The following is a 24,129-nucleotide window of genomic DNA, read 5'->3' as shown; positions in this document are numbered from 1 at the left end:
TTTCTTGATTTGTTTTCCTAACTGTTCATTGCTAGTGTATAGAAACAGTACTGATTTATGAGTGTTTATCTTGTATCCTACCACTTTGCTGAATCGAATTTATTAGCTCTAGGAGCTTTATTATGGATTTTCAGGGTTTTTTTTTTTTGTATATAGGTTCATGTCATCTGCAAATAGAGAAAGTTTTACTTCGTCCCTTCCAGTTTGGGTGTCTTTTATTTCTTGCCTAATTGCTCTAAAAATTCTGGTACAATGTTGAATATCAGTGATGATATTGGTTATCTTTATATTGTTCCTGATATTAGAATAAAGTAAGGAGTGTTCCTGTTTGTTCATTTTTTGTTGGGAGAGTTTGAGCAGTACTGATATTAAATTCTTCTTGGATGTTTGGTAAAATTCGCCTGTGAAGTCATCTGGTCCTGGGCTTTTCTCTGTTGGGAGGTATTTCATCATTTATTCAGTCTCTTACTAGTTACTGGTTTGATGAGATCTTTTATTTCTCCTTGAATCAGTGTATATTGTTTGCTTGTCTTTTTATTTCACTGGGGTCAATAGTAATAACCACTTTTCAGTTCTGATTTTAGTTATTTGTGTCGTCTTTTTTTTCCTTCATCAGCACAGCTAAAGATTTGTCAATTTTATTGCTCTTTTCAAAGAACCAACTTTTGATTTTTTGGTTCTTTTTTTTTTTCTAATTATCTATTTCATTTATTTCTGCTCTAATCTTTGGTATTTCTTTCATTTTGCTTGCTTTGGGTTTAGTTTGTTCTTTTTCTAGTTCTTACAGCTTCGAGGTTAGGTCTCTTATTTGAAATCTTTTTTTTTTTTAAATATGCACATTAGAGCTGTAAATTTCTTCTCAGCTCGCCTTTGTTGCGTCACATAAGTTTTGTTATGCTGAATTTTCATTTTTTTATAGCCATCTCAAGATAATTTCCTAATTTCCCTTGTGATTTCCTGTTTAATGCGATTGGTTGTTTAAGAGTATGTTGTGAATTTCCAAATATTTGTGAATTTTCCATTTCACCCTCTGTTATTGACATCTAGCTTTATTCCATTGTGGTTGGATAAGATATTATATGATTTCAATATTTTTGAAATAATTGAGATTTTTTTGTGACTTAAGATGTGATCTATCTTGGAGAATGATGCCTGTGCACTTGAAAAACCTGTATTCTGTTGTTGGGTGAAGTGTTCTACATATGTCTGTTAGGTTTAATTGGTTTAGCATGTCATTCAAGTCTTGTATTTCTTTATTGATCTACTGTGTAGATGCTGTATCCATTATTGAAAGTGGTGTATTACAGTCTCCTAGTATTAGTCTAGAACTGTCAGTTTTTCCCTTCAAATTTGTCAGTATTTGCTTCATATATTTTGGGGTTCTGCTGAGATAGGTACATATGTATTTATAGTTGTTGCATCTTCTTGTAGAATTGACCCTTTATCTCTATAAAATGACCATCTTTGTCCCTTGTAACTGTTTTGACTCAAAGTCTATTTTATCTGATATTAGTATAACCACCCCAGCTCTCTTTTGGATGCTACTTGCATGGTATATTTTTTTCCATTATTTCGCTTTCAACCTACTTATGTCTTTGAATTTAAGGTAAGTCTCTTCTAGATACCATATAGTTGGGTCCTAGTTTTTTATCCATTCTGCCAATCTCTGCTGTTTGACCAGAGATTTTAGTCTATATACATTTAAAGTTACTACTGATAATGCGGGACTTTTTTTCTGCCATTTTGCTATTTGGTCTTTGTAAGTCATATCTTTTTTGTCCCTCAATGTTTTTGTTATTGCCTACTCTCATGTTTCTTTTTTTTTGTATTATATCTTATTGAGTCCTTGTCATTTGTATCTAGATATATTTTTCATATATTTTCCTTGTGGTTTCCATGATATTAAAATTTAACATTCTAAATATATAATAATATTTGATTTGATATCAACTTAACTTTTATAGAATATACATACACTGCTTCTACATCCCTCTCTTCACCCACTTTTTTTGTACTTGTTACAAATTATTTCTTTGTACTATGTCTGAAACCATAGGTTTATCATTACATTTTCTGTATTTACATTTTAGCATATGTAGGAAGTGAAAAGCAGAGTTTCATAACAAAAAATAGAATAGAGTAATGCTGGCCATTTTATTATGCAAATGGTTATCTTTACTGGAGGTTTCTTTATTTCTTTTTGCTACTTTGAACCACTGTCTAATGTCCTTTCCTTTCAATTTGAAGAACTCCTTTCAGCATTCCATGTAAGGCTGGTCTAGTAGTGGTTCTCCCTCAGCTTTTGTTTACCTGAGAGTGTCTTAAGCTTTCCCTCATATTCCAAAGAAAGTGTCACCAGATATAAAATTCTTGGCTGGCATTTTCTTTCAGGACTTTATGTATTTCAACCTACTGTCTTCTTGTGTTCCTGGTTCTGATAAGAAATTTGAAGTCAGTCTAATTGAGACTCCTTTGTATATAACATATTCCTTTCATCTTGCAACTTTTACAATTCTCTCCTTGTCATTTGCATTGGACAGTGTGCCAGTTTGAAAGTATTATGTACACCAGAAAAGCCATGCTTTAATCCTGATTCTGTCTTCTGGAGGTAGCTGTTTCTTTTAATCCTGATTTAACATTGTAGGTTGGAATCTTTTGATTAGATTATCTCCGTGGAGATGTGACACACCCAATTGTGGGTGTTAACTTTAGAGTAGATAGAGATCTGACCCCACTTATTCCAGGTGGGTCTTGATTAGTTTACTGGAATCCTTTAAAAGAGGAAAAATTTTGGAGAAACCTCTGAAACACAGAGCTGACAGAAATGACAAAAACATCAGAGCTGATGGACAGAGAAGAAGTTGCTTCAGAAATCAGAGACATGGATGTTTGGAGATGCTTAGAGCCCAGCAGACATCGCCATGAAATGTTAAACAAGCCAGAGACCGGAGAGAGCCAAGGGAATCCAAGAGATAAAAGCCAGCCCTGGAGAAACAAAGTGAGGAACCCCCACCCTGAGCAAGGGACCAGCAGATGCCAGCCATATGACTTCACTGCTGAAAGAGGTGTTCCAGACCAGTCGGCCTTTCTTGAGTGAAGATAAACGTGGGTGCCTTAATTTGGACAGTTTCACTTCCTTAGAATGGTAAACTTGTAACTTGTTAAATTCCCCTTTATAAAAGCTGTTCCAGGGTGCACGGGTGGTTCAGTGGTAGAAGGCTTGCCTGACATGTCAGAGAGTTGGGTTCAGTTCCCAGACCATGCACCCCCATAAAAAAAAAAATGTTTAAAAGAAAAAAATACCGTTCCAGTTCTGGTATATTGCATTCCAGCAGCTTGCAAACTAATATAGACAGTTTGATCAGTATGTGATGGATCATAATTTTCCCTAAGTTTATCCTATTGGTTTTCTCTGGGCTTCTTGGATGTTCATAGTCATTGTTTTGCTAAGTTTGGGAAGTTTTTTGTCATTATTTCTTTGACTATTCCTTCTGCCCTTTCCTCTTTCTTCCCCTTCTGGGACTCCCAAAATGCATATATAGGTATGCTTGGTGTTGTTCCAGAAGTCTCTTGGGCAATTTTCACTTTTTAAATTCTGTTTTTTTTTCTGCTTCTCAACCTGACCCATTTTAATTTTTCTGCCTTTGAGTTCACTGATTTCTTCTTCAAGCTCTAATCTGTGATTGAAATCTGTCTAGGAATTTTTCATTTCATTTATTGTAGTCTTTAAGTCTGGTAGTTGTGTTTGATTCTTTAAAAAATTTCTCTCTCTTTATTGAGAGTCTTCTAGTGTTCACTTATTGTTTTCATAGTATTAGTTCTTTCTCTATATTTTCTTTTTATCTCTTTAAGTGTGTTGAAGATCATTTTTAAAAAGTCTTTGTCCCCCTAGTCTTGTTTTTTTCATTGATGTTTTCTGTATTTTTATCCTCTTCTTTTGGATGGACCATCATTTCCTGTTTGTATTGTAATCTTTTGTTACACATGGTACCTTTTAATATTTAAAATGTTGTCTCTGGAATTTATTCCTGAGATATCTGTTTCTTGACTTGGTAACCAGCTGATTATGTTATATGAGCTTCAGCCCTCCTGTTGGGTAGTTCTACCAAGGCAAATACAAAGTGTGGGTCCCTGTCGTTTTGGGGCCTGTGACTTGTCCTGGGCTTGCCAGTGCTCAAGGCCTTAGGAGTTCCCCTGTTCACAAGTGTTTTGGTGACCCCTCTACTTCCTGGGAGGCAGATCTTCCTCTTCTCCTGAGTGTTCCACTATCAGACTTAAAGCAGATACGCCCTTGTCCTAGGCTGAAAGCCTCAGTTGTTTCTTGCACCGCTTTCATTGTATCAACCTGTTTTTCCCTAGTGGGAAAATTCTGGGAAGGGGTCATACCAGAGAGCAGTTTCCCAAATCATTCTTTCTCAGCAGAAAAAGGCCAGAGGGTCCTACAAAGGGAACACTGGCTGGTTCCAAACTGCCCTGGAGCAGTGTTGACTGAGGAGCCGGGAAGGATGCCAGGAGCTCTCTCCGTGACTTTCCAAAGGTGTGCTTTCTTTACTTGTGCAGCAGATGCAGCCCTTGCACTGTCCTCCACAGTTCTGTGGAAGCCTATGTCTTTAAGTTTCCTCTTTCACTTTTGTCTGGGGCAGGTTGAGACAGTGCCCACATGCAGAGCCAGGCCTTTAACGATCTGAAATAGCTAGCCAAAAGCTGTGCTCAGGGATCGGCCCCTACCAACCGTAGATCTTGGGAAAATGGATTTTTATGTCCTTTCTTGGGAGCAGAAATCTATGTCAGGAGCTGGACCCCATTGCTGCCTGCCACACGAGTGCGGGATGGATGCTAGTAATAGCCACTGTGGGAGAGCAGTTTACTAGTATTTACTGTAATTTACTAGCCTCTTTCTTCTGCTTTTCCCTTTATGCTGTACAGTATTGTACTGGACTTCGGAGTTTCAGAAGAGTTGATTTAGACAGTTCCCGCCTGTTGAATGTTTGTTCTGGTGGAGGAACTGATCCTGGAGCTCCTTATGCCACCATTTTCCTATAGTACCCTCCCAGTAAAACTTTACACAAGCAGGTGATGGGCTGGATTACACTTGTGTGTCGCAGTTTGTCACTCCTGACTTTGGACATTAGCTATATCATATTGTGAATAGATTTTATGGTGTCACTATGTAGCCGGTGCCCAGCTGGCAGTGGTGCCAGCTAAAGCCCCAGTCCACATTCACGGAGTCTCACTCCTAAAAGAATTTAGCCAAACGAGAGCGTCAGTAGAAATAAGTACAGTTTATTAAAAAAAGACAGAATACACTTTAAAGAGGTTAACTTGGATGTACCCAAGGGAGGGACATGCACTGAGTAGAGTGGGTTAGCTTGTTTTATAGAAAAATTTTGCTGGTGGTAGGTTTCCATAGTAACCTTTGAGTACTAAGTATTTTCTTTGTTCTAGGAGGAGATAGCAGAATTCCTGGTTTGTTGTCACATACCTAAAACTTGTCTTTGGGAAGATGGTTAACAATCTTTATGACCCTAAGCTTCCTGTTATTAACTAAGAGTTTGTTTTGGGCCCAGAATTTTGTAACTTATGGCTTGGGGAAGTTTCAGTGGTTTTGGGAGGTTTTGGGGCTTTAGGGAAAATTTTTGTCACAGAAAGTTTGCAGTTTGCATTAGTTTCTTTGGAGCTTGGTAAGAAACAAGGAACTTGCAGTTGTCCTATTTTATCCTGCTTCAAATGGACATTTTTCTAATTTCCTCTATTAGCATTTTTATATAATAGGTATCATGCAAACTTGATTTTTGGAGTGTAGTTTTAAGTTCCTCATATAGGATTCATTTGCTATCCTGAGATGACTTCTAATTAATTCCTGATGATTTAAAAAAAAATTTTTTTAAACATAACAACATACGAATGCGAACATTCTTACCATATGATCAATCTATTCTTATAATAGATTATATAATATCTATTATAAAATCAATAATCCACAATATCATCACACAGTTGTATATTCATCACTGTAATAATTCTTAGAGCACTTGCATCAATTCAGAAAAAAAATAAAAAGTAAAAGAAAAAAACTCATACATACATACCCCTTGCTCCTCCCTCTCATTGATTGCTAATATTTCAGTTTACCCAATATATTTTAACCTTTGTTTCCCCTATTTTTTTCTATATCCCTTAATTCCTGATGTTTTTGATGCTAATCTCTACTATTATCTATGGTCAGTAACCTGTTTTTTTTCCTTAATAGATTATTGTTAAAGGTTGTATATTCTCCCTCAACTGAATACTTAGATTTGTAATTATTAAGTCCTAATTAGTTTGATTCGTGAGACTTTTTCTCCTGACTAAATTAAGCTATTTTTTGAAATAGTGAACTTGTAATGGAGAATTTATTATGCTTCTTTTATTGTAAAGAAAAATTATAAGAAGAGAAATCATGAAGCTATAAATTTTACCTAATTTATTTTTCATTAGTTTTAGAAAACTATTTAAGATGCCTTTATTCTCTAGAATTTTGTGATTTTTTTTTTACAGTACATTTAAAAAAAAGTTAGATTGGGTGTCATTTAATAGTGTTATTCTCCCCTCAGTTTTCTAGAGGCAACCAGAGTCTTAGTAGTTGAAAAATTCTCTTGGTTTTGGTAACATTTATATTAGTATAATCACTTCTATTAGTATATAAATATATTTTATTTAAAACATTTTTCAAGCTATTATCATGCCAACCATTTCTAAAACAGGTTCTTTCTTTGGAAAATATCTATTTGTAACATCTGTGTTGCAATTTAATTTTCTAAAAGTTTTTTATTAAGTATATATATATATTTTTTGCATGGGCAGGCACCACGAATCAAATCTGGGTCTCTGGCATGGCAGGTGAGAATTCTGCCAGTGGGCCACCATCGTACCTCCCTAAGTATAAATTTTTAAATGATGTTTCACATAATGTTATAAAATTATCAGATTGCCATCATGTAATAATTATTCACATTGTTTCTTTTATTCATTAAAGACCCCATTTAACATGTGACAACACGGATGAACCTTGAAGACATCGTATTGAGTAAAATAAACCAGAGGCAAAAGGATGAATATTGTATAACCTCACTGATATGAAGTAATTAGAATTAGCAAATTCGTAGAATCAGAATCTGGAATATAGGTTAACAGGGCATGGACTGTAGGGAGGAAAGGCTTAAAATGTGCAGAATAGGGTGGGCCACGGTGGCTCAGTGGCAGAGTTTTTGTCTGCCTTGCCAGAGACCTGGGTTCGATTCCCGGTGCCTGCCCATGTTAAAAAAAAAAAAGTACAGAATTTACATTTGGAACAATGAAAATGTTTTGTTAATGGATGTTAGTGATGCTAGCACAACATTGTGAATATAATTAACAGCACTGAAATACATAGCTGAATATGATTAAAGGGAGTAATGTTAGGTTAGATTATATGGTACTAGAATAGCAATTTTTGAAAAAACTATTGGAACTACGCAACACACACAGTGAACTCTAAATTAAGCCATGGCCTATAGTTAATAGTATAATTATAAAAATGTGCTTTCATCAATTGTAACAAATGTTCCACACCAACACAAGGTGTCAATAATAGGGTGGTATATGGGAATCCTGTATTTTATGCATGATTGTTCTATAAACCTACAACTCCTCTCTAAAAAAAGGCTCCATTTAAAAATAAAGATAATTTTTCTCTCCTGGAATAAAACTTATTTTAAAATCTTTTTTTAACTTAATTTTTACAGGTTATTTAATGTTATACTTCTTTTTCCCAATATTCTGTTTAAATATCAGGTGTTATTATTTGGGGTCTTTGTTTTATGTGTTTCTTTTATATGTGCTTCGAACCTGTTGGACATTTGGTTCCTGGGGACTGCCAAATTATTGTGAAGTCTCTTCAAATCCACCTTGGCAATAAACTGAATAACTTACGTGACACTGCTTTCAAATGTATATAGATGTTATTTGTAATATACCAGGTTATTTAAAGATATTACAATCATGGTAGGTTTTTGTAACTTGAAAAAAATCCGTAGATACAAAAAACAACTACTGTTCCTTACTTTGCAGAATTTTTCAATATTGCAGAGGAGCCCTTGTACTCAAAAAGTTTGGGAAACATGTTTTGACTTTGTTCAGTTGTTTAGGGTGCTGGGTCTTATTTCAAGTCTGTTTATCACTCATGCATCTATCTATCTTGTATATTTATCAGTCATATAAACTAACAAATATATGATACATTTTTCTATTAGAGAAGAAAAAGAAGTTGTCTAAAGATAACTGCTTTATAGGAAATTTATTTTGTAGAAAAGAGAGTATGAGTCAATACTAAAAATTCATGTTTAAAATATTTTTTTTTTAAAAAAGGATTTATCATCCAAGGATAATGAAAAGGATTTAACTTATGTAATTGAAAGTGATGAAGATTTAGAAACGGAGATGCTTAAGGTATGTCCAAATTATGGAAAAATTACTACATTTTCTTTTCAAAGCACAATGAACTACACAAAATATCCCCTAACTCTAAACCAGGTCCCATCATAATGAGATTGCTACCAATGATATAACATGGAACTTTATATTCTCTCTTTCTTTATACCTTTATGTGGTGTATGAATAATGTTTTAGAAACAATATAATAATATTTTTCCGTTTGTTTTCTGTCTTCCTTCGTATCATTTTCTTCTTTTTTTTTTTTTTGGGTGCATGGGTTGAGAAACTATCATATTCTTATAAGTTCTTCCTGAAATGTGGGAAGTGGTTAAACTCTCTGGTACTGAAATACCATCCCTGTGTATCCTTTTTTATTTGGAAGTTCTATTTTTATACAGTCAATATTTTTTTCACTTTCTTTGGTTTTATTTGCTATGGATTTTATATAGTTATTTCATGTATTATTTTAGACTTGAAATTGGCTCATTTTTACACTACTTTCACTATAAAAGTTGACAGTAGTATTTTGTGGTTTATATATTTTTTATCCCTTCTCCAAAACCCCAGTTTCTTTAGACAATAAAAAAGTCAGTTTAGCCGGATTAATTGAAAAACGAAGAAAAATGCAGATGTTCACCACTACACATACTTTTTATTCCTCATCTTTATGTTGATGTGATTTTTATTTCTATTAAATGAGATTAACTCCTTCATTCTTGAGTGTTTTAGGCAGAATACAGTGTTGTAGTTAAGAATGTAGACTCCCAATTCAGATGTGTGTTTGAATCCCAGTGTCTTGATTTATATAGTTGTATGACTTTGGGTAAACTTCTCTGATATCAGTGAATAATAGTAAAGTTGGAGGCTTATAATACAAAACATAGGCGACCTAGAATTAAATGGAAGCTAGAGATGGGTTAGCTAATGAGGCTGAACTTAATTGTAAGGGAATGGATAGAAGTGAAGGCAGTTCATGAGTGGGTCTGTAAGTAATATTGCCAAATTGAAGGTGAACATGATTGAAAGTTGTTGTCTAGACCTATGTGCTCCACCAATTAGCACTACAAATACAAGTTCTTTCATCAAGTACTTCAAAGGTATGAATCTTATACAAAGAGTGTAAAATATCAGGATATGGGGGAAAACCATTATTGTATGCTGTGAGCTGTGTTTAACAGGAAAATATCAAAGTACCATAGCAATACCAGGGGTAAATAATGCTGGGGGAGGCACAAGAGTTAAGGGGAGGTTTGGATTTTCTATTTGGTGAGTGTGTATTTATCGGTTATTTTTCTTTTGGGAGCAGAGAAAATTGTATAAAATTGAGAGTGTTGATGGACTGTTGACTTTGGACATTATCCATGATGCCCCATGGATAGAGGTGGTTGAAGGATACACTGACTGAGAAGTAGATTTGGCAAACTGGTACATACATGTAATTGAATATTGTGTGGCTACAGAAAGGAGCGAAGTTGTGAGGCATGGAACGTTGTGAATGAACCTGTGGGACGTTATGTGATGCAAAATAAGCCAGTCACAAAAGAGCAAATATTGTATAGTCTCATTTAGAAAATATGTATAAGAAAATTGTGGCCTAAATTGTAAGCTCTTATAGCAGTCACATTTAGTCTGGAGCGTTAATTGTTATTTCTAGATTTTGAGAGGCTGTGCTATATATGTATAACCTGGTACTTCCCTAGAACTTTTGGTACCTAAGTGACACCTGCGACTCAGAGGAAGAGTTCTAAAGGTCAGCATTGCCACATAGGACAGCTGTTAAAGAAATTGAAAAAGAGATAAGGCTTCAATTAGAAATAAGAAGGAAGCTGACTGGGTTGGGACTAAGGTAAATAAGAATACAGGGTTAAGTTGGTCTTTGTCTGTATTTCTGTATTTTAGAACTTCACCTACTTATGAGACTAAAAGAAGAGAGTTTTATTTTGTTCAGAGCCTAAATTTTCTGTAGCACATAATCTAGCTCAACTTGTCTGGATAGATCATTTAAACATCCTGAACAGGGAGCCCAGAATGGGAATGAGGGTTTGTAATTTTGTATAGCTTAAGGTAATGGCCTGGATACATCCCAGAGTATGTTGAGTAGATAATTAAAAAGTATTGGCCAAGTCCCTTAAGGAACAGGAAGGGAAAAATTGTAACTATTAAAAATTTACCACCAGGGAAACCCCTGATAGTTTCTCAAATGTAAGGGACTCCCAAGTCTAAAGGCCAAGCCCAGATTTTGAGGCTTGCTCTTGTCAAACTTATTTATGAAGTGAAGAAGCTAAGTCTACCTGTAGTTATGCCTAAGAATTACTTTCAGAGGACCTCTTTTGTTGCTCAGATGTGGCCTCTCTTTCTCTCTTTCTGTTAGCCCAACTCTGTAAGTGAAACTGTTACCCTCTGCCCTACATGGGACATGATATCCGGGGGTAAAAGTTTCCTTGGCAGTGTGGGATATGACTTCCAGGGATAAGCCTGGCCCTGGCACCATGGGATCAACAATGACATCCTGACCCAAAGGGAGAAAATATAGCAAATAAGGTATCAGTGTTTGAGAGAGTTCAAATGGAGTTGAGAGGCTGCTCTGGAGGCTACTCTTATGCAAGCTTCAGCTAGACATTGCTGCTCATCATGGTTTACCAAACCCCAACCAACCAAAACCATTCCTGCCAACCCTGAAGAACACCTAGGACTTTTTCTGAGATTCTACAAAGATTCTATGCACTGTGATTACTTTCCAGAAACCTATACCCTCCAGTTGAGTTCGTAGGTCAGATAAGTCCTGAAACCCAGAGGGGCCAGTCTCTCTGATACATCAACTAGTTCCATCCCCCTGTACTGAACCTTTTAAAAGGCAACCTGGATGACCGTATTAAAGAACTTTATTTCTTAAATGCTTTTCTGAGTATGTTTGTGGGCTTGAATTAATCAGAATCAGCCACTTTTCTTTTTTATTTTCCAAGCCTGAAATGAGTACACTTTTTTCCTCCTTTACCCTTTAAAATTCAATGTATTAAATGGAAGTTTTAATAAAAAGGGAAAATGAGAACTGTAGTGTAGTAATTTTTTCTGTCACTCCTCAGTAAAAGAATTTTACAGCTGAAACAATTTGAAAATATTGTATCAGGCTTGGAGTAAATAATTGTCCTTATCTTGGGGGGAGTGTCAGATATAGTCAAGTCAAAAAAGAAACAACTGTTTTTCAAACTTGTAATATTCCTTATATAAAAGTTTTTGAAGTTTTTATTTTGTTTGCCGATTTAAAGCATATTTATAGTTGGCTAATAGTTTAAACCTTATTCATTACCCAGAAAGAATGCGACAAACATGTAATATAGAGATCGCAAATTCATTACAAAAATAACATTAAAACTCACATTTACAGCTTGGAAATTGAAAACATTGAAGTGTGATAGGAAAAAACACATTTAAAAACATTGAAGTGTGATAGGAAAAAACACATTTAAAAATTATCCAAATACAAAATTTATGGTAGCTTTTCCCAGGATTTGCTCATTAAATGCCATTAATGAACCCTGTTTGTGCTGGAAGAATCCCATCTTTGGCCTTGTGCCTTATAAACCATTCTTGAGCCCATATTTAAAGTGGAGCACACGTGTTCTTTTGTGTTTGCACATCTGCCAGCTTTGAATAAAATTGTAGGCTTGATTAATAATACTCTTTGTGTTTGGTGAAAAAGATACGACAATATGAGTGGTTCTGCTTTTAAAATTTCTTTTAAACTTTCAGTCTTTAGATAACCTAAATGGTAGTGTGGTAGATCCAGTTCATTCCAAATACTTAGAAATGGAAAGAAATCTGGGTCTTCCTACTGATGAAGATGATGAAGATGAAAATGAAGCTGTTGAAGAGGAAGAAGAAGATGCTGAGGGTAGGTACTGAAATACATTTGAAGTGACTCATCTCTGATACGCACCACTGACTTTAGAGTAAGTTTTTAAACTTTTTTAGAAGTCAAGGACTTTGTGGCATATAATTAATTACATCAAAATGTACCTTTAAATCTCTCAGTGCTTTGGTCTCCATAAAGCACACTCTTACTATTTGTAAAAATAAGAGTATAGAAGTGTTGTGTTGTTTGATGAATGTGGCTCTGTGAAATTTTTCATCTTGAATTTTATAATTAGCATCTTAATGGCAGTCAAAAATCGTTTCTTAATTATTCACATTAAACACCATTGCATATGGCATAGATAACATAGTTAATTTTTGAAAGTTAACTTTTTAAACAACTTGACCAGTATCATTGTATATGGTACTGTGTATGCTAATGATAGTAAAAAAATCTACTAAAATTACTCTCCTGTTTTAATGTAAATAATAATATTTATTGTGGTGAATTGTGAGTCCTTAAAAAGTTGAACCTCTCACTGGAGCTAGATTTTAATAATATAATGTGGAAGTTATATTTGAATATGAGGTTTATATGAATATGTTGAAAAAATGTTTTCTTAGTAAATACATATACTATTTCTTCATAGCATTTTAATTTTGTTTATCATGTTTAGAATTATATTTAGAACATTAGAATTATTAAAGCTGAGAAGTATAATGAACTTCTGGGTATTTAGTGATGTATTGTCTTAACTCTTTGCTTTGTCCCTCTTGGTTACTCACGAACCCTTCAACCATATGAGTGGACAACAAAAATCAGTTGGGTAAAACTAATACGACTCCACTGTGCTGTGCAGTTAGAATTTTGGTTAACGATTTGGTGGAATGGTAACTAAAATGAAGATTTTATTTAAGCTGTGGACTTGATTAGACACATGAATGTAGCTTGTGATTACAATGAATTAGACGTTTGTTACGAATTACAAAGTTTAGATTGGTATATTGCTTGTCATAGTGGATTTAAGCATCAGAAGTATAACAGATTCTGGTACATTGTTTTTTCACAGCACTGGCTAAGTGTGAACCTCAACAAAGTTTCAAACCTTAGTATTAAATAGTGATCAAAGTTTACCTGCCATCATGACTGGTACCTAGGGCACCAAATATTTCATACTTTTCCACCATATAAGGTGGCCTTTTGATTAGATTAATAGCTCCTGTTTCACCTGTTTTAAGAATGCTTTAAAGTGGAAAAAGCTAATTCTCCCGCTCATCTACACTCCCAAGTAGATATTTGGGTCTCAGAACCATAGCTGTGGCTTTGCCCCATAGTGCCTACCCTTGGTTCTCAAATTTGGCTGCACATTGAATTACATTGGGCATTTTAAGTACACTGATATCTGGGTCCCACTCTCAGGGATTTTGATTTAATTGGTGTAAATTTCTCCTAGACATTAGGGGGTTTTAAAACCTCTCCAGTTGATTCTTATGTTCAGCTCTAAGTCAGGTCTCAAATGAGGTTACCCTTCTAGATCACCTTGGGGGAGTTTTAGAAAATTCTGATGCCTGGGTTCCATGGTCAGAGATTCTGATTTAATTGTCATTGGGTACATCCTAAGTATAGATGAGCTTATGTTTAGAATTAGTCAGATCAGTTGATCTGTGAAGCTGCTTTCTAAATCTAACATTTGGTGATTCTACCTGGAAAAAAAAAGTTATGTAATTGTTTAGTTAACTGACTGTTTCACAACACTCTAGTAACTCGAGTGTTTTGAAGAACTAGAATCATAGAAATCTGTCCTTTTCATTTTTGTTGATGGCACATGTCTGTATTTCATATTTTCTAATTATTTTTTTAATAACACTAAAACTAAACTAAACTAAAAATAAAAATAGCTGAACAGTTTATATGGGGGATCAGCAAACTTTTTCTGTTAAGGGCCAGATAATAAAATACTTCACGCTTTGCTGGCTGTATGAGCTGTGTCTTTTCCCAAGAAAAAACCTACTATTCTCTCTCCTGGGTAGACCTTTTCCTTCCTTCTTTGCCTGCCTAACTCCTACCAAAACTTCAAGATGTGTTCAGGGGTCACCTCCTCTGGGAAACTTTCTTTATTCCCTGTGCCCCCTTTGCCCATCCATCGCCCCTCCTATGTAATTTATCTACTTACTCCATTACCTACATGGATTGTAGCAGTTTTCACATTCTGTTGTAATTGCTTGTTTATTAGTCTGCCTCCCACATTTTACTGTGATTTTTCTCAAGGGATAGGGATTTATTTCCATAATGTAATGTTCGACTGAATGTTCAAAACCACAGTGTAGGGAGAATAATCTTGAATACAAAAGATGGATTCACTTTAAAAGACTGAAAACAGTAATCTATGGTATTTCTAATTGTATTTTTAAAACGAAGCCAGTGAAATAAAGTTATTTTTCCTTTCTAATCTAGTACACTTTTATCTGAACATAAATGCCCATTTTATTTTAAGACCATTCATTACCAGGACCCAACGCAAAACAAATGAGTTGCCTCAAGACTTACTTTGGCCATTCCAGTTTTAAGCCGTGAGTATTAACTCAGTTAACTAAATGATATATTTGGCATTTTCTTCAGAAAGAAAAAAAGCAAAATATCCGTCTATTTAAGAGTAAATGCAGCTTTACTATAGTTACATGCCGTATTGTATTTCTTATAAATGAATAGTTATTTTGAAGTAATATTTATATAAAATCATTTCTGCAAATTGTTTTTTAAGCAAGGAAAAATTTTTTTTTAGCATGTAGATGTTCAGTATAGACAGTAGCTTAAATACATTAATAAGTGAATTTTAATTTAATGCTGATTTATTCTTCATTAAACAAAGATTTGTGCGTTGTATTGTCTAAAGTATGCTTATGTAATATTCATAAGACAACATTTTCAAGAATAGAGCTAATCTTAACTTTGTACTGAAATGTATTTATATCTAAAGGAGCAGATTAGTAAGCATTAAAATGAGATGAAAAGAGATGACTTAAGAGCAAGTAAGTGTGGATAAAACTACTAAGAATGTGAAAATGTAGGCTGGATTTAGAAAATCTATTCTGAGAATTTAAAATTTAATCCACTGAAACATTTCTTTCATTTTTTTTCTTTTGATCTTAAATTTTTTTTTAATTAAAGACTGTCCTACACGTAGAAAAGTGTATATAACCAGCTCCTAGATCAAGAGTAGGCCATTATCAGCACACCAAAAGACCATGTCTCTGATTTTTCCCCTTAACGTTTTATTGAGAAAATTAAAAAAAAATAGTATAGTTGAAAGGATTTCTTTTTATTAAGATTGCCTTACACCCACCACATAGATTCTGTCATTAACATTTTACTATACTTACTTTATCACATAGTCTACCTTCTATCCAACTCTCTATCCGTTAATCCACCTAATTTTTAAATGCACTTCAATTTAAATTGCAGACATTATTAGACTTTCCACCTCACATACAAGTCATTAGCTAGAGTTCAATATTAGTTTACAGTTTTTTCTTTTGATGTAAAATGTACATGCAATGAAATGTATACATGCTGTGTGTTCATTTACAAATCTTGAGTGTACATGGACACAACCCATGTAACAAACTCTTTTCAAGATACAGAATATTACTGTCACCCCAGAAAGTTCCTTTGCTTCCCTTCTCACTCAGTCCTTACCCCTGGAGCTTTCCTCATTTCTTTTAAATTATATTGGATAACCAGTATGAAGCTTGGATTTTATTTTATACTTCAGGTGTGTGTAATAAAATTTAATACATACACCAAATGGAAATTCCTAGCTGTTAATTTAGTTTGAATGGGAGGTTGATCAAATGAATATGTTAGCTTTAAAGTTCCAAGATTTTTATGTTTATACTTAAAGATCAAAGATATAAAAGAAATTCTGTTAGAGGAAGTGAAAAAATTAAATGTGTTTTAACTTGTCCCTTGGGTTTTTTATTGGTAAAATAAAATAGCTTTTTGCTTTTTACCCTCAAGGGTTCAGTGGAAAGTGATTCACTCTGTATTGGAAGAAAGAAGAGATAATGTTGTTGTCATGGCAACTGGTGAGTTGTGTTTAAGCTAATAATCCAATTCTTTATAAAATAAAAGTTGAGGTTTTGGAATGCTTAATCTTTCATTAAATTCTCAAAATACAAATACAAATGGTATAAAATATAGAAAAGATTGAACAGAGAATAGATGCTCAAATTTATGCATGAATTAGCTCTTATGAAGATAACTTATTAGTAGTCATCATTCACATACAAGTACATAGTAAGAAGAAATTAAAGTATCAAGGGTTTGTTTTTATTTATACCGGTATTTTTTTAAATTTAAGGTTATGGAAAGAGTCTGTGCTTCCAGTATCCACCTGTTTATGTGGGCAGGATTGGTTTTGTCATCTCTCCTCTGATTTCCTTAATGGAAGACCAAGTGCTCCAGCTCGAGTAAGTAATGTTTTCCTTGCCACATTTTCCTCCTTTTTTTTCTTTCATGGATGAAAACATCTGATCTATCATATATGTTCAATTCTAATTACCAGTAACATATTTCTGTAAGTGCTGCTTTATATTTGTTAGTAGTAAATCATTTGTTAGTGAAAGAGTTTCACCCTCTTTCATAATTTCTCTTTAATTCGAGGCTCCAGATGGCCCCTGTTGAATTTTTTTTATATGTTTTTGCTTTATGCCAGTTTATATGCATATCTCAAAATTCTTTTCTCTTTCTGTTACCCTTGCTCATTAGCTTAGTATGACGTGTCGAGGGGGATATTTTAAAAATATGCACAATTTAAACTTCTCAATGAGAGCATACTTTTTTTGAAAGGCTGGTAAAAGAATCTGAGTTCTAATAAAGCCCTTGAAGGAATTTGTTTATCAAATTAGTGAGTTAAATAAAGAAAGAGGATTACAAAGAGAAATGCACATTGTATTTCTTTCTCCCTTTTGCTTAAGAATGAAGTTAATATTAGTAATGTATACATGGTTCCAGGATATTTGTTTTTCTTCTTACAGAATGTCCAATATTCCAGCTTGTTTCCTTGGATCAGCACAGTCAAAAAATGTTCTAGAGGATATTAAATTGTGAGTAATTTTGTGATTTCTAATCATGTGGTGAGATTTCTATAGTATATGAGATAATTTTGCACACAGAAAAACATTTTATTTATGAACAAAAGGATGATTTAAAGTAGTATTTTCTTTTGCAGTACACTAGCAGAACAGATAATGTTAAAATCTTTCAAACTTAAATCTATTATTGTTGGTTCTTGGGCTGTAAGATAAGCATTGTAATCATAGAATTGTAAAATTTGGTATTGGAAAGAAGCTTGGAGAGCATCTAGTTTTGTCTCATTTTACAGAGGAGGCAACTGAGGCCAAGAGACAGTGATTTTTCCAAAGTCATTCTGTGAATTAATTGCTGAGTAGGGACCATGTTCTAGATTTCCTTCCCAAATCCTGTCATGACATGATTTCTAATAAGAATAACATCTCTGATAAAAAAGAATACTTGTGTGTGTATACTTACTAACATACTACATATTAATTGTATTATTTGTATTTATTTATTTTAAAACAAGCACATGCACACATGCATTCACTAAGTTTTGATAAATGCATACTCCTATGTAACCCAAATCCCTGTTGAAATATAGAGTATAACTGTCACCCTGACAGTTCCCTCATGTCCCTTCCCAGTTGAGCTTTCTATCCCCTTCCTGAAGGTAAACCACTATTATAATTTTTTCCACCATAGTTTAGTTTTGTCTTTTCCAGAACGTCATATACATTAAGTCATACAGGAGAAACTCCTTTCTGTAAGACTTTTTTCATTCAGCATGATGTTTTTGAGACTCTTCCATGCTATATGTATCAATAGTTTTCTTTTTTTGTAATATTGAGACGACATATTGAATATTTCATCGTTTGTTTCACACTTCCTTATATGATGCCTGGGTTATTACTTATAAAGCTGCTTTGAACATTCCTGTAGAAGTGTTTTTGTTGCCATAATATTTTCTTTCTTTCTAAAAATCTCCTTAATTGAAGTATAATTGACATTAAATTAATTTTATAAGCTTAAAATGTACAATTTGATAAGTTTTGACATGTTTACACCCATGAAACCATTATGACAATACAGAAAGTGAATGTGTCCATCACCCCAAAGTCGCCTCATAACTTTTTTTTTTTTACTTTGTAATGCTCTATGGCAGGGTTCATAGTTCATTCTTTTCTTATGTGAGTCTCCCCTTATTACAGCACCATTTGTTGAATTTTTGTTTGGTTTTTCATTTGTTTTTTGTTTTTGCTTGTTTGTTTATTTGTTTTTGGGGAAGTTCATGGGCTGGGAATCAAACCCAGATCTCTCCTGCATGGCAGGTGAGAATTCTACCACTGAACTACCCTTGCACTCCACCCCCCCTTATACTTTTTTGTAATCCATTCCTCCAGCCCTTCCCTGCCTTCCTCTTCCCTTTCACCAGGCAACCTCTGATGAGTTTTCTGTCATTATAGTTTAGTTTGCATTTTCTAAAATCGTATATAAATGGAATCAGACAGTATTTGTTCTTTTTATTTTGTATGCTGTGTGGTGGGGGTCACATTTCATTCTTTTTCCTTGTGAGTATCCCATTTTTACAGCACCATTTGTTGAATTTTATGTTTGTTTTTTCTTTTGTTTGCTAGTTTGTTTATTTTGGGGAAGTGCATGGGCTGGGAATCAAACCCCGGTCTCCCACATGACAGGCAAGAATTTTACCACTGAATTATCCTTGCACCCCTGTATGTGCCCTTTTTTGACTGACTTAAATCATGCAGCATAATTATTTTGAGATTCACCCATGTTGTTACATGTATCAATAATTCATTCCTTTTTATTGCTGAGTAGATTACAAAATGCCACAATTTGTTTATCCATTCACCTGTTGATGCATGTTTAGACTGTTTCCAGTTTTTACTTATAAATAAAGATGCTATGAACATTTATAAAAATGTCTTTGTATGCATATATGCTTTTATTTCATTGAATAAATACTGAATCATGGTAGATATATGTCTACCTTTCATTTTTAAATTGAGATAAAATTCACATAACATAAAATTCACCATTTTAATAATTCTTGAAGTATACAGTTCAGTGACTTTTAATAAATTCACAGTGCTGTATAACCATCATCACCATTTAATTCCAGAATATTTTCAGTGTCCCCAAAGAATCCCTATATGCATTAAGCAGGCAATCTCCATCATCCCCTCCCCCAACCCCTGGTAGCCTACAATCTGCTTTCTGTCTCTATGAATTGGCTGATTCTAGATATTTCGTATACGTGGAATCTTAGAAGATTTGTCCTTTTCTATTTGCCTTATTTCATTCAGTATAATGTTTGCAAGGTTTATCCATGTTGTAGCATGTATCAGAACTTCATTCCTTTTTATAACTGATTGATGTATCATTGTATGTATATACCATATTTTTTTGTTCATCCATTCATCAGTTGAATTGTTTCCACCTTTTAGTTATTGTGAATAATGCCACTATGAACACTGATACAGGTATCTGTTCAAATCCCTATTTCCAATTCTTTTGCGTATATTCCACTTAGAAGTGGAATTGCTGGGATATATGGTAATTCTATGTTTAACTTTTTTGAGGAACCCCCAAATTGTTTTCCTCAGAAGTTTTGCCATTTTGCATTCTTATCAACAGTGTATAAGGATTCTAGTTTTTCCACATGCTTGCCAACACTTCTTATTTTCCTTTTTTTTTTTTAATAAAAGGCATCCTAATGAGTGTGAAGAGATATCTCATTGTGGTTGAGCATATTTTCATGTTCTCATTGGCCATTTTTGTCTTTGGAAAAATGTCTTTTCAAGTCTTTGCCTATTTTTAAATTGGGTTGTTTGTCTTTTTGTTGTTGAGTTGTAGGTGTTACTGAGTTTAATAGTTCTTTGTATGTTCTGTATACAAGTTACATATGTTTTCTCTTAGTCCTAGGCTTCTCTTTTAATTCTCTTAACAGTTCTTTGAAGAACATTAGTTTTTCAGTTTGATAATGCCCAATTTGTGAGTTTGTTCTTTTGTGAATCATGTTTTGGTTGTAAATCTAAGAAATCTTCGCCTAAACCCAGGGTCACAAAGGTTCTTTTACATATTCTCCTAGCAGTTTTATACTTTTAAGTTTTACATTTAGATTTATGATTCATTTTGAGTAAACTTTGCATATTGTATGAGTATTGATTGCAGTTTATTTTGTTTTTCCACACATCCAGTTGTTCTAGCTCCATTTGTTGAAAACACTTTATTTCTTCCATTGAATTGTCTTTACACCACTGTCAGAAATAAATTGACCACATATGTCTGTCTGTTTCTGGCCTCTATTCTGTTCTGTTGATCTAGTATCTATTTTGATTGACATCTTGATTAATATGGCTTTGTAAGTCTTGAAATCTGATAGTGCAAATCCTACAGTTTTGTTCTTTCCTTTCAAATTGTTTTGGCTATTCTAGGTCCTTTGTATTTCCATAAGCATTTAAAAATCATCTTTCAACCAGAATACCTGCTGAGATTTTGACTATGGTTGCCTTGAAACTAGAAATATAAATGATTAGTCATCTTTATAACTTTTTATCATGTTTTACACTGAATAAATGAGGCATACCTAAGTTAAATAGCTTGCCTAAGATCATTTAGCTTGTAAGAAGTAGAACTGATTTATAAACCTGGTAGTCTGACATCACAGTTTATTATTATGCTGCTTCCTATGTTAAGTAGAGTACTATATTAATTTCATGAAGGTAAAGACATATCTGTTTTGTTAATAATTAATTCCTAGTGAAAGCATAATGCTTAGCACATAGTAGATATTCAAATATTTATTGAATAAATGGATTAAATATGGTAAAGTCTTTTAATATAGAAAATTAAGTTTCATTTTATTTAACTTGATCTGTGTCTTCATTTGGTAGAATGGAAAGGGTACTCTCTGTATTCTTTGCCATAGACTTACCCTTTGTTATAAACACTGTCTTAATTAGGATTCTCTCTGCCCAGAATAGGAATCCACTCAAGCCAGTTAAAGCAAGTATCGAATTTTATATTAAAGATAAAGGAATGTTTTGTGTTTCCCATTGAAAAGAAGTTAACCAGTTCTCAGAAAGAAATTGGAATGGAGTATTGAAAATACAAATACAATAGGACTTTGTTTTTGTCTATAGCCTGTCTATGTCTTCCTTATTCTTTTCTGAAGAGATAAGTATTCTCTACTTTTCTAGTCACAAAACAAGATAATTGCTCTGCAACTCTTTTTGTCACTTGTATAGACAGTTTATTTCTTGGTCTGACCTCCTGATTTCAGGACAGAAACTTTGGCTGCCTTTGATACAGTGTGTTTCTCCGGTCCAGTAAGTTATAAGCAGGAGAACAGAATACATAGACTAGACATGGCTGCTGTGGGTTTAATTGTAGGAGATGGGGGTGGGGATAGTGGGTTGTACTTAGAGAAGGAGGGTATTATGAGGATGGAGTGACAGTACTATAAAGAGTTTACTAGAGACTTGATTGTTTAATTCAAGCATGTTAATTTTGGGGCTAGACTGTGGGAAATCAGAACCTGGTATCTCATGTCATCTTAGTGCTGAATATTCCCAAGGCATTGTTGCTTCTTATTTTGTTTCATTAGAGAATAAACCAAAAAAACTTAATATATTTGAATATGTACACACATATACATCTAATTCTTAGTAAGTGGCGTAATGTTTATTTAAAAATTTATCAAATATTGTGATTTCAGATTGTAATTCACTGAGTTGATTATTTTCTTTATTTGTAATATGTTTCCTTTCCTGTTTCTTTTTTGTTGTGTTTACAGAGGCAAATATCGAATTGTATACATAACTCCAGAATTCTGTTCGGGTAACTTGGACTTACTCCAGCAGCTTGAGGCTAATATTGGTAAGTCATAAAGTAGGATCTTTATAAATATGTGTGGGATTGAGTTATCTTTTAAGTTTCAACATATGGATGGATACTAGGTTTTTGTTTTTTCTTCCCCCCCAGTTTCTTTTAAAATTTATCTCAAATGTTATCTCCCCCTGGTAATCTCTGACTTTCCTAGTTGGTGTCTCTCTTCTTCAGTACCCTATAATTCCTTCTGCTATAGAAATTAGACTATTGTATTGTAATTTATGTAATTGCCTCTTTATAAATCTGTTTTCTTCTGCTAGGCTTTAAACTTTTTGAGGGAAAAGTACTATTTTTTTTTTTTAAATCGTGTTTTCCTAGCACAGTGCCTGACACATAGTAGACACTTAAATATATTGTTGAAGGAATATTGACTACGAGCTTCTATGAAATTATAATTTACCTTATTTTCAAATTCTGAATCTGAATTAAATCAATGTAATGGTTCCTACCTTTGCTATTCCTGAGAATTCTCCTTGAACCTTTAGAATAATGCAGGTAACTAGCCTCCAAACCTTGAAAGTATGACTTAACAGATTCAACATGGGACCCTGTCATGTGTAGCTTTCACAGGTGATTCCGATGTACAGTAAAGGTTGGAAGCAAATAGTACCTTCAATTAGTTGTCACGTGAATAGGTTAATTAAAAAAAAAAACTTAGTAAGCATTTACTTTCTAGAAAATGTAAATGTAGTATTGTTCAAAAGGTGACCCCCCCCTCTTTTTTTGGTACTAAAAAATTTTTTGTTTGCTTTTTGCTTCTTGATGTTTAGGCTAAGCTATCCAGGAGCTGCAATCATGGCTTCTGTTGCAAATGCCTATATTCCAATCATTCAGTTAAACTAACCAGTCTGAGTTTTTCCAAAAGATGATCTCTTTGTATAATTATGCATTAAAATAATTCTGGATAGGTTAAGTTTTCAACATTGTACCACCTCATTTAATGTTACTTGCCCATAACTCCTGGAAAGTATTTAACAAATATTCTAGCTATATATGAAAACAAATTTGTATCTTTGTTAAACACCAACAAATGAATGAGAGCAGAAATTAACATTGATTTAATACTATAAAGAGTTTACCCATCAGCTGTTAAATTTCCTTATTGGCATATTATATTTTTGCCTGTAATAGAAAAATTTGGTATGTTCCCCATCAGGTTGTATGAAATTCTTGTGAATGTTTCAGTATGGATTAAAGATAAATACCTTATATCATAGTTTCATAGTTTTATTTAAAAAGCTAGTGTTTGTGTCCATAGTTAGGGTATGTTTTTTTTCTGTTTTAGTATTTGCTTTTTTTCTGTGATAGAATTAAATGGGTATTTACCTAAAATATTAACTTAGATCCTTTTATGAGGTATTATAGTTATAATTCTCTATTTTTATTTTTATGATATATTATAGATACTGTAATTATTAGAGCATAGTTTTTATACATGATGGATGAAAATTGTTCTTTTTAGTAGATTCTCAGTGTTGAACAACTGGGATAAATTAAATGAAAATTATTTTTGTAATATTTTCCTTTGGCTTTTATTTGCAGGAAATTGAAAATGCTTGCAAAAATAAATATACTCAGAATGCTGTTTGTATAATAGTTTGGCATTTAGCTAATCAGATTTATCATTTTTATGGTAAATGTTAAATTATTGAAAAGCTCTTTAGGTTTATAACAGAAACAACAAATAGAATTTTCTATGGAGACTCCTTAAAACCAACCAGCTTTATTTTAAATTTGGAAATAAAGCTCGAATGACAGGTCTGGCACAATGAAGTGCAGGTAGAGCCTGGACAGACACTTGACTTGCATGTTTAAAGTGAATGTTGGCAAATCTTGTC

The 24,129-nt window shown here is 33.5% G+C and overlaps 1 protein-coding gene across 9 annotated transcripts in view; it reads left to right on the top strand.

The window, feature by feature from the left end:
• Nucleotides 1–24,129, top strand: part of WRN (WRN RecQ like helicase) — a 163,303-nt gene that overhangs the window by 67,425 nt on the left and 71,749 nt on the right. For all 9 annotated transcript variants that reach the window (XM_077144687.1, XM_077144691.1, XM_077144689.1 and 6 more), the window contains 7 exons: nucleotides 8,386–8,466; nucleotides 12,202–12,343; nucleotides 14,799–14,874; nucleotides 16,322–16,389; nucleotides 16,665–16,773; nucleotides 17,341–17,409; nucleotides 22,197–22,279. In XM_077144687.1, coding sequence (XP_077000802.1) covers nucleotides 8,386–8,466; nucleotides 12,202–12,343; nucleotides 14,799–14,874; nucleotides 16,322–16,389; nucleotides 16,665–16,773; nucleotides 17,341–17,409; nucleotides 22,197–22,279 — 628 coding nt within the window. The remainder of the gene's footprint in view (nucleotides 1–8,385; nucleotides 8,467–12,201; nucleotides 12,344–14,798; nucleotides 14,875–16,321; nucleotides 16,390–16,664; nucleotides 16,774–17,340; nucleotides 17,410–22,196; nucleotides 22,280–24,129) is intronic.

The sequence above is a fragment of the Tamandua tetradactyla genome, chromosome 26 (assembly GCF_023851605.1).
Source record: "Tamandua tetradactyla isolate mTamTet1 chromosome 26, mTamTet1.pri, whole genome shotgun sequence".
NCBI lineage: Eukaryota > Metazoa > Chordata > Mammalia > Pilosa > Myrmecophagidae > Tamandua > Tamandua tetradactyla.
Note: the sequence above shows the minus strand (reverse complement) of the source record. Positions and strands in the feature narration are given on the sequence as shown.